Raw genomic sequence first — 14011 nt, 5'->3', positions numbered from 1 at the left:
ACATATCCCAGAAAGGTGATAGAAGAGCGGTGGAACTCACACTTCTCGGCTTTCACAAACAATTTTTTCCCCAGGAGGTGCTGAAGGACCTGTCTGACATGGAGTACATGTTCTTGGGCAGATCAGGAAAAAAAAAACAGGATGTCATCCAGGTAGATGAACACAAACTGGCTTAGCATGTCCCTAAGCACTTTATTGACCAAAGCCTGGAAGACAGCAAGGGCATTGTTGAGTCCAAATGACATGACCTGGTACTCATAATGTCCACTGGCTGTGTTGAAGGTGGTCTTCCACTCATCCCCCTCGCGTATTCAAACCAGGTGGTAGACATTCCGAAGGTCCAACTTGGAAAACATGGTAGCCCCCTGGAGAGGTTAAAACGCAGAGGAGAGGCAGGGGGTAACGATTTTTGACAGTGATATCGTTAAGTCTCCGGTAGTCAATGCACGGGCACAGGGTCTTGTCCTTCTTCTCCACAAAGAAAAACCCTGCGCCGGCAGGATATGCAGATGGACGGACGGCCCCAGCGGCCAGAGACTCTTCTATGTACTCCTCCATAGCAATGGTCTCTGGTCGGGACAGAGAGTACAACCGACCCCGAGGTGGTGTAGTGCCTGGGAGAAGATCAATGGCACAATCATAAGGACGGTGTGGGGGAAGGGAAGTAGAACGTGCCTTGCTAAACACTCCCCGGGGGTCATGGTATTCTGTGGGGATAACAGAGACATCTACAGTCTTGCTAACCTCCTGGGGAAGACGACTAGGGGAAGGCTGTGCTGCTTGAAGCCAGTGGGAATTACAAAATTGGCTCCAATCCAGGATGGAGCTTGTGGTCCAGTCGATCACAGGATTGTACTTTTGGAGCCAGGAAAATCCCAAAACAACCGGAACATGGAGAGATGCAATGAGGAGGAACTGTATTGTCTCACTATGGTTACCAGAAACCCGTAATTGAACGGGCACAGTACTATGGGTTATTTCCCTTATTGAGTGGCCATCCAGTGCCCTAGCATCCATGGGCACAGAGCGAGGCTGAGTGGGAATACCAAGCTCCGAAGCTATCGTGGCATCCATAAGACATTCATCACCCCCAGAGTCAATGAGCACTCGGAGAGACTTAGATTGGTCTCCCCACAGCACAAGAGAAAAAAGGGGTGTGCGGGTGATGGGAATTAGGGAACTCCCAGTCTGACTCACCATAGTACTGGTACCCACTAGAGACAAGGGTTTCCTAATAGGGCAGGTAGCTATAAAGTGCCCTGCCCCTCCACAGTACAGACAACAGTTATTATTCATCCTCCATGAGCGCTCCCAAACTGATAGCCTAGTTCTTCCCAACTGCATAGGCTCAGGAGTATCCAACTCCCCTTCGACTCCTCTCACAAGAGCTGCCTTCAGAAACTTCCGGATTCCATAGGAGGTGAATGCGCCATATTGGGTGCACGAGCGTGCCCGAGACAAGACCTCCTCTCACTCTTGCGTTCCCTTAGGCGTCCATCAATTTTAATTGTTAAGGCGATAAGAGATTCGAGGTACACTGGCAGTTCCCGAGCAGCTAGCTCATCCTTTACCTCCTCAGATAATCCGTGCAGAAAAGTATTGAAAAGAGACTCCGGATTCCAGGCACTCTCGGCAGCCAACGTGCAAAAGTCCACCGCGTAGTCTGCCACACTAGGGGAGTTTTGACATAAATCAAGCAGTTTGCTGGCCGCCTTTCTCCCGGATACCGGAGACTCAAAAACTTTTCTGACCTCTGCCATGAATTCCTCCAAATGACTGCAAATGGTAGATTGTTGTTCCCAAACTGCCGTAGCCCAGGAGAGCATCCTTCCCGACATTAGCGTAAGGTAAAACTCCTTACGTAAGACAACTCCTGGATGTCTCCTTACATACCGTTGATCGGTCTGAAGAAAACAAAGATGGCTGTAGCTCAAAAATAAGCGAGCACTGAGAGAAAAAAACCCGGCAGGTACCAGGATTTCCCGAATATCGCTCTGGAGGAGGTAAGCGGGGTTCACAGGGAGTCGGGTTAGGCTGTACAAACTCACCACAGATAGGGAAAAAAATTACTGGGTGATTGGGGTTATTCCAAGGTGGCAGACAGTCTAACTCCCTGATTTGCTCCATAATAGCCTTTAACCCATGGTCGTGGCATTCCATCAAGGAACTGAGCCCTTCCAAAAGGCCCTGTAGCAACTCCTGATGTCTCCCGATGGTGGCTCCCTGTAGGGAGACAGCTTGGCGGAGCTGGTCCAAGTCTGCTGGGTCTGTCATGGCCAGTTCGTACTATCATGACACAAGGCGAGACCCAGATGCAGACACAGGAGGCAGATGATTGGAGTCTTACAATATTTATTAATCCAATAGGGTAAGGCAAGAGAATGGTCGTGGACAGGCAAAAGGGTCAAAACCAGTTCAGAATCCAAAAGGTACCAAAAGACAGGCAGAGTCAAGGTCAGAGCAGGCAGGATGATCAGACGGGCGGGAAAGTAGTCCAGAGACAGGCAGGGGTCAAAACCGGGAAGACTATCAAAAAGAGAAACCCAAAAGGAGAACGGGAAAAAAACGCTGGTTGACTTGACTAACAGACAAGACGAACTGGCACAGAGAGATAGGAAACACAGGGATAAATACACTGGGGAAAATAAGCGACACCTGGAGGGGGTGGAGACAATCACAGGAACAGGTGAAACAGATCAGGGCGTGACAGGATTTGACTGAAAAAAATCTCAAAGACATTCATACCTGAACTACATCTTTATTTTCCAAGGTAGAATGCATGATCTGTGAATATATTAAATGTACAGGCTACAATGTTATTACATGCATGGTAATAACTACATGTATATACAATCCTTGGCACAAAGTTATATTGTATTCTACTCAATCCATAGGCTTCATTAATGTCATTCAGACTGTTTTGAAGTTGATACAACTGTCTATGATAACTGAAATTAATAGCTAGGTTCTGAACTAATATGTATACTAAACGTTTTACGGTCCATACACAGATCGGCTACATAGCTAGCTACACGTCCATAGGCATACAGGTATTTTTTATCCTCCACTGCACAATAAGCAAGAAAATAGCTAGCAGGCTACGTTACTTCATCTGCATTGCATGGCAAATATCAGCAAGGCAAGCTTACAAAATTGTTCATTCAATTTGCAGTAAATGCTTTAGCTAGCTAGATTCTTTACATCCACTGTTTCACAAGACGACAGCTTGGTTTACTGGTTGTTTCAGGAGTTCCTAAAACATGAAAAAACAGAATTACAATTTCATACTCATGTCACAACACCCATAAAGCTAGCAGGTTAATGTTAGCTAGTCAGCTAGCTTGCTAAATAGCGATTTTCGTAAATTAACATATGCATAATCGTTTGTCTCTACATTAACATATTCCTCTCAACTTTACATTTATTGCATGATTCGTTATGAAGTTATAATTACTTACATTTGCTTCCATCCTAGTATTTTTGTCAGCCATCTTTGCTGAAGAAAGTCTCCAGCCTTGGGTCGCATAGCGTCAAATTCGTTATGAGAACCACTTGATATGATTGGTCCTCGCCCAGCGGTCGTCGCTGGTGATTTGCATAAATTTGGGAAATGTTGAACTTTTTCACCGCCTCCCACACCACGTTCGCACCACCCAGCGGTCCACTGCCCTCTCTGCTTCTCACCGCTTTCCTTCCATTGAAAATGAATGGGAAGCGGTGTTTCACCGCGCGGAACCGCGTGCTAGTGTACACAGGGCATGAGACTTGGGGGTGATGTAGTGTCCCCATGAGGGACAAAACACTGAGCCAATCACGGCCCAACACTCCGTATTTTCTGCTGGCTTGCCCCACCACCACAGAAAGCACTGAGCTAGGCTGAAACACCTGCATTTTGGAGCTGCCTTACTCAAGAAAACAATAAATAGACCATGTTTGTATGCGGTTTCATTAACTCAATGACATAAACAATATTTTTTTTTACATTGCTCTGCCCCACCTGCCCTGAATGACGGGTCACCACTGAACCTCTACCATATGGCCACATTAATACACTGTGATCCATGGCGGCTAAAGAAATGAGAAATGAGAGCATAGAACTCAGAGATAGCCTATAGTCCAATGCAGCAGTAGGCCTTTAACTTCCATCATCAATTAAGTAAAATACATAGGCCTAAAGCCGACAAATAAAAACAGAAAGTAAACTGATGAAAATTCTGGTTCTTTCAATCGCATTAATCCTTTTTCTCCGCCTGTCTGCCTCCATTTCTAAATGTCTTGACTTGAATTATTGCTAGTGAAGTTCAACATCGTATCAAATTGTTGCTGATGAACTTGCAATATTCTTTCAACTAGCCCTCAAAGTTTCCTGCGCCAATGAGCTCCGGACAGAAAGTGGTCTTTTATGACGTTTCCACTGCATATATGGGATCATCAGATCATGATATTTTGATCTTTCACACTGAGGCTTGGTGAATATCGAGGCCGGGAGTGTTGGAAAGATTTTTGGAATACTGAGGAACTGAACCATCATTCGCAATGGATGTTATTAAAACATACTTTGTTGACTTGTGTGAGGCGAAGAGAAAATCAGTGGTGAGTTGGACAATCAGAAAAAAGACTGCCAAATGGTCACTTTCCTACATATGTATTCATTCTGGAGAGAGACGCACAATATCTTTGCAACATTGCTCCTCAACTTCTTCTTCAGGGAACATTTTTAATTATACTCAAGACACATTATCTTCACACATATTTTAGACGCTTTTCACTGACAGCCGCAACTCAGTCAGCTAGACATATTGCCACAGGCAATACCCAAATTTTGGGCTTCCCAAACACACTTGTGATTTAAAATAATCCACAGGGAAAAAAATAAGAAGCTAATGATCCCCTGTGGCTAAGTCATGCTCCCTGGTGAAGTATTTTAAATTATTTTATTTAGACAGGAGTAATTATATAATTTTGACAAAACATCAATTTACTTTAGGGAAATCCAGCATCCTAACAGTGCACCCGCCAACTTTCCTTTCCAATTTGCAAGAGGCTGAAACCAGAGATTTGTATATAATGACGAGATGCTCATGTCTCCACCCTAACAATGGGTGTCTTTGTCCCAAAAGTGGGAAGGCAGGCGACAAGCTTAGGGCTGTATATTATTCCCATAGAAACATATTGGGTTTATACTGAACAGACTTTGGCGAGAGTGAGCCCTCTAGCTTTGCCTCTTCCTGTTTGCTGAAACTACATTGCAGTTGGAAAGTATTCAGACCCCTTGACTTTTTCCACATTTTGTTACAAAACAGCCTTATTCTAAAATTGATTATATAGTTTTTTTCCCCCTCATCAAATCGACACACAATACCCCACAATGACAACGCAAAAACAGGTTTGAAATATCACATTCACATAAGTATTCAGACCATTTACTCAGTACTTTGTTGAAGCACCTTTGGCAGCGATTACAGCCTTGAGTCTTCCTGGGTATGACGCTACAAGCTTGGCACACCTGTATTTGGGGTGTTTCTCCCATTCTTCTATGCAGATCCTCTCAAGCTCTGTCAGGTTGGTTGGGGAGCGTTGCTGCACTGGTATTTCCAGGTCTCTCCAGAGATGTTTGATTAGGTTCAAGTCCGGGCTCTGGCTGGGCCACTCAAAGACATTCAGTGTCACGACTTCCGCCGAAGTTGGTCCCTTTCCTTGTTTGGGCGGCGTTCGGCGGTCGAAGTTGCCGACCTTCTAGCCATCGCTGATCCTCTTTTCATTTTCCTTTGGTTTTGTCTTGTCTTCCATCACACCTGGTTCCAATCCCATCAATTACATGTTGTGTATTTAACCCTCTGTTCCCCCTCATGTCCTTGTCGGTGATTGTTTATTGTAAGTGCTTGTGCACGTCTATTCTGGTGTGCGTCGGGTTATGTACCCATTATTTGATTGTTCTGTTTTCCGGTGTTTTTTTTTGTTATTAAACTGTGCCGTTTGGAAACAGTTTTTGCTCTCCTGCGTCTGACTTCTCTGCCGCCAGTACGCACCCCTTACATTCACAATTTTTTCCCCAGGAGGTGCTGAAGGACCTGTCTGACATGGAGTACATGTTCTTGGGCAGATCAGGAAAAAAAAAACAGGATGTCATCCAGGTAGATGAACACAAACTGGCTTAGCATGTCCCTAAGCACTTTATTGACCAAAGCCTGGAAGACAGCAAGGGCATTGTTGAGTCCAAATGACATGACCTGGTACTCATAATGTCCACTGGCTGTGTTGAAGGTGGTCTTCCACTCATCCCCCTCGCGTATTCAAACCAGGTGGTAGACATTCCGAAGGTCCAACTTGGAAAACATGGTAGCCCCCTGGAGAGGTTAAAACGCAGAGGAGAGGCAGGGGGTAACGATTTTTGACAGTGATATCGTTAAGTCTCCGGTAGTCAATGCACGGGCACAGGGTCTTGTCCTTCTTCTCCACAAAGAAAAACCCTGCGCCGGCAGGATATGCAGATGGACGGACGGCCCCAGCGGCCAGAGACTCTTCTATGTACTCCTCCATAGCAATGGTCTCTGGTCGGGACAGAGACTTGTCCCAAAGACACTCCTTGGCTGTGTGCTTAGGGTCGTTGTCCTGTTGGAAGGTGAACCGTCGCCCCAGTCTGAGGTCCTGAGCGGGTTTCTATCAAGGATCTCTCTGTACTTTGCTCCGTTCGTCTTGTTCAATCTAAATATGTAGGCTTGCATATACAGCAAAAAACATTTGCGGTATATGCAAATATGCACATTTAATGAGACATAGCCTAATTGGCATGTTTTTTATAAAACATTTAAAAAAAAGTTTTAATACAAAAAAAGTATTATATTGGTGTTTTTTATTTAACTGATAAAAGTTCCTTGTGATGTGACTAAGAGGAAAAAAATACCCTATTGGAGTGTGACACCTTAATAAATGATGAATAAACTATTTTCTAATCCATTATAAATGCTTTATTACAAGGTGTAATTATACATTTCTACCTTATTATCTGTTCTGCCTCTGGCAATGGTTGTATATCATAGACGCAAATCACAATCCTTTAGTAGGCTATACGTTGTGTAACATTCTAAAATGCAATCTCGTGGGGAAATGTCCTTAAAATGGCTAAGCCTCCTTGGTAATAGATTGACAGTGACATGACAGATATTTTTAAATACCTTATATCCTTGACCTTAAAGACTTCCTGCTACAAGGACAGGCAGCTAATGACTCCCTGTTACAAAACATACTTTATTTCAAACAGTATGAAAATAAATTTGTAAATAAGAATTTTAATTAGTATGAATTAATATTAGTATCAATTATGGGTATAGGCATGGGGCAGTTGGTTGATGAAATAGCTATCATGCAATAGCAATTACAAGACCAGTTGTCTTTCATGGTTTCATCATAAATGGGTAATATGAATGGGTAACCATTTGATGTTGATATGGATGTACACACATTTGATTTCTTTATAGAGTGTCCTCAGGGCCAATCTCTTGGTCAGCAACATAGGCACGTGTTTCATAACAGTGTGAAGTTAAATTGATTGATTATCACTTATGATTATCAATCTCTGTTCATTATCTATCTGTAATGATTACAGAGGAGAGGGACTGCCAAATGGAAAGGTGAGGGAGAAATATAGTAGATTACACGATGTACACTACCTGACCAAAAGTATATGGACATCTTATTCCAAAATCATGGGCATTATTATGGAGTTGGTCCCCCCTTTGCTGCAATAACAACCTCCCCTCTTCTGGGAAGGCTTCCCGCTAGATGTTCGAACACTGCTGCGGGGACTTGCTTCCATTCAGCCACAAGAGCATTAGTGAAGTCGGGCACTGATGTTGGGCGATTAGGCCTGGCTCGCAGTCGGTGTTCCAATTCATCCCAAAGGTGCTCGATGGGCTTGAGGTCAGGGCTATGTGCAGGCCAGTCAAGTTCTTCCACACCGATCCCAACAAACCATTTCTGTATGTACCTTTGCTTTGTGCAAGGGGGCTTTATCATACTGAAACAGGAAAGGACCTTCCCCAAATTGTTGCCACAAAGTTGGAAGCACAGAATCGTCTAGAATGTCCTTGAATGCTGTAGCATTAAGATTTCCCTTAACTGGAACTAAGGGGCCTAGCCTGAACAATGAAAAACAGTCCCAGAACTTTATTCCTCCGCCAACAAACTCTACAGTTGGCACTATGCACTTACAGTTGACCCGGTCAGCTCTAGCAGGGCAGAAATTTGACTAACTTGACTTGTTATAAAGGTGGCATCCTATGACGGTGAAACATTGAAAGTCACTGTGCTCTCCAGTAAGGTCATTCTACTGCCAATGTTTGTCTATGGAGATTGCATGGCGGTGTGCTCGATTTTATACACCTGTCAGCAACGGGTGTGGCTGAAATAGCCGAATCCACTAATTTGAAGGGGTGTCCACATACTTTTCTACATATAGTGTTTATTTTTATTTAACCTTTATTTAACTAGGCAAGTCAGTTAAGAACAAATTATTATTTACAATGATGGCCTACCCGGGCCAAACCCTCCCCTAACAACGATGGGCCAATTGTGCGCTGCCCTATGGGGCTCCCAATCACGGCCTGTTGTGATACAGCCCGGGATCAAACCCGGGTCTGTAGTGACGCCTCTAGCACTGCTAGAGTTAGACCGCTGCGCCACTGTGTTTGTTTGATCAAAAAGGATTAACAGATTACTGACCTGAAATTGCTTGACTATACTGTACAATCATTCACTGCAACAACTGAGTTCCAGTCAATTATGTTTCTTGATATGCCGTACTGTAAATGTAATGTACATCTGAAATCATGTTTATGCTAATAGACTTTATGATAATGGTTCGGAGTTGAAGTTAGAGTACAGTGGATTTAACGTTTAGATCTAAATGAATAAGACGACACGGACGGGGGGGACTGATCCTAGACCAGCACTCCTAATCTGATACAATAATCACATGCTCACTTCAATTGTGATAACTGCAGAGATTAGTCTTTACACAAGACTCTGTTATCTGTCTCCCAAGGACACTCTCAAGCATGACATTGCACCATCTATCTTCAGGAGTGCTGCTTATCTTAAGTCTATGGCTGAACAGTTTATACAGCTCTTTTTGTAACCTCGTGCCCAAAGATTTTCTGTACTTGGGTTAATTAACAAAGGCCACGTTTGACTTGTTGCTCCACCAGACATTCCTTGGGCGGAAGTGTCTGGGAATGAGATTAACATTTTTGTGATATTCTTTGTGATCTTCCTGCTGTGTTCTTTCATGTGAGTGCATGTCCAGTTATTGCACTGCATTGTTCCAGCACAGGAAGTATTTTGATGCAAACGTTTCTACCCGACTGTCAGAAGGCTATGTTCATTATTAGACAGGCTACCTTTTGATCCAGGAGTTTCTCATATCAGATGCCCGAAATCCACCACACCACAATGTACAATGAAGCCTGAGCTGAGCTTCATAATTTTCGTCTGCTTCCTAAAAAATTATAATTTTATATTTCTGGTTTCATTGCATCAGTGTAATTTCAAACACTTTGGCCCTTACTCAATTTGGTTTCTGCTGCCTCCTTGGGGTCTGTCTAACAACGCCTCTACCTAGTAGGGGCGGGACCACATGTACCGGATGTTGATACAGTCTGCGGAACAGCTGTGAGAGAACAACAAAGCTGACGCCACATCTAGCTACAGAATCGAGGACGAAGAAGGGTGAAAATACAACAACAAAATTGGATTCGAGGTTGATAAAGACTGTAGAAGTGGTCAAGAAAACAGGTTATTAACATTCGTGTCGACATAACTCGGGAAAATTACAGATTCAAGGTAAGAGAAAGTTGGGCACGCGATGTTTCGTTGACAACATTGGCTTTGTGTACTGACGTTATATGAGCTACTTTAGCTAGCTATCATCATTATCAAACCCTATTTGATTGTACTAGTTAGCCGTGAAATGCTATGCTGTCCATGTGTTTTATAAGAGACAACGATTGATAAACGTTTTGTTGTAAATCTGAATGAGGTCATGGTATTGTTGACACAACTTGAATGAATCGCTTCACACATCGATCAAGACTGATTGGCATTTGGCTCCCAAAAAGCTACTATTTCGAGAAAAAAGGACTGACAGCTGTTTACATTTAATATGTGCGCAGGTCTTGTTTAACTTCTCGATTACATGTTGTTCAATCAAACGTCGATTTAGTATGGAATATTTTCCAATCCAGTGGAAATGGCAAATGGGATGGAAATGGCAACCGCCGCAGCTCTCTGACGCAGTGACAATTCAACTGCCCTTGTTTCTATATAGATGGTAGATGTAGCAGCATCGTTACTCACCCCCAATGATTTGTCTACGTCAGCCAATGAAGACAACCGTTCACTATGAAACCGAATAGAAGATACACTTGTTAATTCTAGGCATATTTGCTATTATGTGTTCACCTAAACTAGTTGGAATCCATATTGATCTCAATAGGCTCGCACAAAGAACTCACTAACTGGGCAGTATGTGGTCTCAAACCCAGTATGTGTCTTTGTGAGTAGTTGTCTTATGTGCACCTGTTTCACTCTGAGCCTCCCCGCTCTCCTCTGTTTCAGCTGCTGTCTGTGAATGAGTTAGTGTCTTACATGACTTACTTGCCCTTCCTAAAGGTCGGTCTCTGCTGACAACAGCACTATGGGCCGGATCTTCCTGGACCACATCGGCGGGACCCGCCTATTCTCCTGCGCCAACTGCGACACCATCCTGACCAACCGCTCTGAGCTCATCTCCACGCGCTTCACTGGCGCCACGGGCCGAGCCTTCCTCTTCAACAAGGTGAGCCTGGTGAGGGTTGACTACTCTTAAAGGCCCAGTGGCTTGAGAGTGTCCTTGGGAGACAGATAACAGAGTCTTGTGTTGTTTAAGTGTTCCCTTTATTTACACAATCTAACACCAAGTCAATCACACTTCTGTGAAATCAAACTGTCCACTTAGGAAGCAACACTGATTGACAATAAATTTCACATGCTGTTGTGCAAATGGAATAGACAACAGGTGGAAATTATAGGCAATTAGCAAGACACCCCCAATAAAGGAGTGGTTCTGCAGGTGGGGACCACAGACCACTTCCCAGGAGAACGTTCTGCTGCCTGCAACATCCTCCAGCATGATCGGTTTGGCGGTGGGTCAGTCATGGTGTGGGGTGGCATTTCTTTGGGGGGGCCGCACAGCCCTCCATGTGCTCGCCAGAGGTAGCCTGACTGCCATTAGGTACCGAGATGAGATCCTCAGACCCCTTGTGAGACCATATGCTGGTGCGGTTGGGTTCCTGGGTTCTTCCTAATGCAAGACAACGCTAGACCTCATGTGGCTGGAGTGTGTCAGCAGTTCCTGCAAGAGGAAGGCATTGATGCTATGGACTGGCCCGCCCGTTCCCCAGACCTGAATCCAATTGAGCACATCTGGGACATCATGTCTCGCTCCATCCACCATCGCCACGTTGCACCACAGACTGTCCAGGAGTTGGCGGATGCTTTAGTCCAGGTCTGGGAGGAGATCCCTCAGGAGACCATCCGCCACCTCATCAGGAGCATGCCCAGGCGTTGTAGGGATGTCATACAGGCACGTGGAGACCACACACACTACTGAGCCTCATTTTGACTTGTTTTAAGGACATTACATCAAAGTTGGATCAGCCTGTAGTGTGGTTTTCCACTTTAATTTTGAGTGTGACTCCAAATCCAGACCTCCATGGGTTGATAAATTGGATTTCCATTGATTATTTTTGTGTGATTTTGTTGTCAGCACATTCAACTATGTAAAGAAAAAAGTATTTAATAAGATTATTTCTTTCATTCAGATCTAGGATGTGTTGTTTAAGTGTTCCCTTTATTTTTTTGAGCAGTATATATTTCTCACACTGAGGTTGGAATAATACTGTGACATTTTGAAAATTATGATGAACCCTTCTAGTGTAAGAGCTGTTTGAAAATATCACCTGAAATGTATGCCTGTTTTGATTGGATGGAGTTTTGGCCTGCCTGGTGACCACCAGGCTTTAAATGAGTTGTTAGACCAATAAGTTGGTTCCAAACCTCTCAGCCAATAGCTAGTTTTAAATGTTCCCCTCCCCACTCTGGCATTCCTAGCTAAATTCTTACTTGAAAAATTGCTCTTTGCTAAGAAGCTATTTTTGTTTCTTATTACAATTTTTTTAACAATCACAATAAGGTACTTGTTACCCAGAAATGATTTGAGATAATAATGGCTGCATTGGACCTTTTCTAATAGGTTGTAGTTAAGAGTCCTGCGAATAACACCATGTCCTTACAGAAAACGCATGACACCATGTCGTTATTCTCTAGCCTCATCCCATACTGTATGTGCTGTTCCAAAGTCATTGTTAGGGCATACTTCTATGGGACACGCTGCTAGTCCCTCTTGCAGGTTCAGATACTTTGTTGAATAAATCTATATGTTTGTCACCCACAGGTGGTGAACCTGCAGTACAGTGAGGTGCAGGACCGTGTGATGCTGACGGGCAGACACATGGTGCGAGACGTCAGCTGCAAGAACTGCAACAGCAAGCTGGGCTGGATCTACGAGTTTGCCACAGAAGACAGTCAGCGCTACAAGGAAGGCCGCGTCATCCTCGAAAGGGCGCTAGTAAGGGAGAGCGAGGGCTTCGAGGAGCATGTGCCCTCTGATAACTCCTGAGTCGCCCGTCCCTCCTTTCTGCCTTGTGCACCCAACGTCTCTCCCAATCCCCAGTGTCCCCTACACTCCTCTCCTTATAGGCAACTACCTGTGTATCAGCTTCCCACCAGCAAGAATTGTGTAAAGCTAGACAAGCCTGTAATTATGTCCGCCCCTCACATATATTGTACACACATTTGAGAATGCACTCGCTCACAGGCTATAGTGCTTGTGTATAATGTACATGCATTAGATTCTGCACGATACATGTGTAGACATTGGACTACAGCTGCCTGAAGAGTAGCGGTTGTGGTTGGGGGAGTAACTTAATGACCCAACGTGGAGAGCAAGGGCGCATGGACAGATGCTAATGCCTTTGTCAGTGTTACAGCTGTGTATGTTAAAACAACCGCAGTTGCGTGCGAGAGTGCGCTGGGGGGGGGGGGGTTGGTCAAAAATTGGACCGGGGGATGAGTAATGCAAGTATGCTTGTGTTTAGGATGAAATATTATTTAAGTTTTAGTGAGAATGGGTGTGGAAATCATCTTTCTGAATATTGTCATTAAACCCAGTTTCCATTTGCTTTTATTAACAAATATTAGTTAGTTGATAGTTTTAGTTTTGACTGTTTGAGCATTATAAAACTGATGTCAACCCTCACTTTGATCCCGATGACAAATGCATGTGTGTACTAAAGCCTCATGTCTGCCGATGGAACGACAGCACGCCTAGACTATAGAACCTGTTATCAACCTCAAATGCTGACAATTGTGTAACAATTATCAAAAGACAACTTGACCATTGTGTAAATGTGACCAAAAAAAACCATGAACCCGCCATTGTTGACAATATTGTGGTTTTAAGTTCTGTGTTTTCAGTGCAGTGCTGTGTTTTCTTTTTGGGGTGCGTAGTCTTGCGATGCCATCCTTCCAATCCTCGTTCATCACTCAGCTATTGGAACAAAATGAAATCGTGAGAAAGCCTGGGAAACTAAGTAGGGGTTGAGTTAAAGCTGTTTTTTTTCCTTTGTCAGGCCTCCGGTTGATGGATTATAATAAAGAAATTGATCGTATGAAATCAACTTTACCTCTTGTATCACTTCCCTGATCAATATAGGACACTAATATGGGGGAAGGGTATTTATTGGGCAGGACTACACAATCCTCAAAACAAGAGCTAGATTAGGTAGCCACCTCAACAAAGCATAAGGGTACAGGCACACATAGATGAATTTCATTGTCCGTGTCAAAAGTAGATCTCATGTCAATACGGAAAAAGAATGTGGGGTTTTAGGCAGAAATTCACATCCATTGTCCC

The 14011-nt window shown here is 43.9% G+C and overlaps 1 protein-coding gene across 3 annotated transcripts; it reads left to right on the top strand.

Annotated features, from left to right (window-relative positions):
* The first annotated feature begins 1471 nt into the window (after window positions 1–1471).
* Window positions 1472–13775, top strand: LOC106571635 (yippee-like 5). 3 transcript variants are annotated; one of them, XM_014144939.3, is made up of 3 exons: window positions 1472–2003; window positions 10669–10834; window positions 12491–13775. In XM_014144939.3, the coding sequence occupies exons 2-3, from the start codon at window positions 10694–10696 to the stop codon at window positions 12713–12715; spliced, it is 366 nt and encodes a 121-aa protein (XP_014000414.1). In that variant the 5' UTR covers window positions 1472–2003; window positions 10669–10693; the 3' UTR covers window positions 12716–13775. The 3 variants fall into 3 exon arrangements, with proteins under 3 accessions (XP_014000414.1, XP_014000412.1, XP_014000413.1); XM_014144937.3 differs by lacking the exon at window positions 1472–2003 and adding an exon at window positions 9544–9840; XM_014144938.3 differs by lacking the exon at window positions 1472–2003 and adding an exon at window positions 9643–9840 and having other exon boundaries at window positions 10615–10834.
* Window positions 13776–14011: the final 236 nt, after the last annotated feature.

The sequence above is a fragment of the Salmo salar genome, chromosome 15, assembly GCF_965601325.2.
Source record: "Salmo salar chromosome 15, fSalSal1, whole genome shotgun sequence".
Taxonomy (NCBI): Eukaryota; Metazoa; Chordata; class Actinopteri; order Salmoniformes; family Salmonidae; genus Salmo; species Salmo salar.
This window is presented reverse-complemented; position numbering and strand designations above follow the sequence as displayed.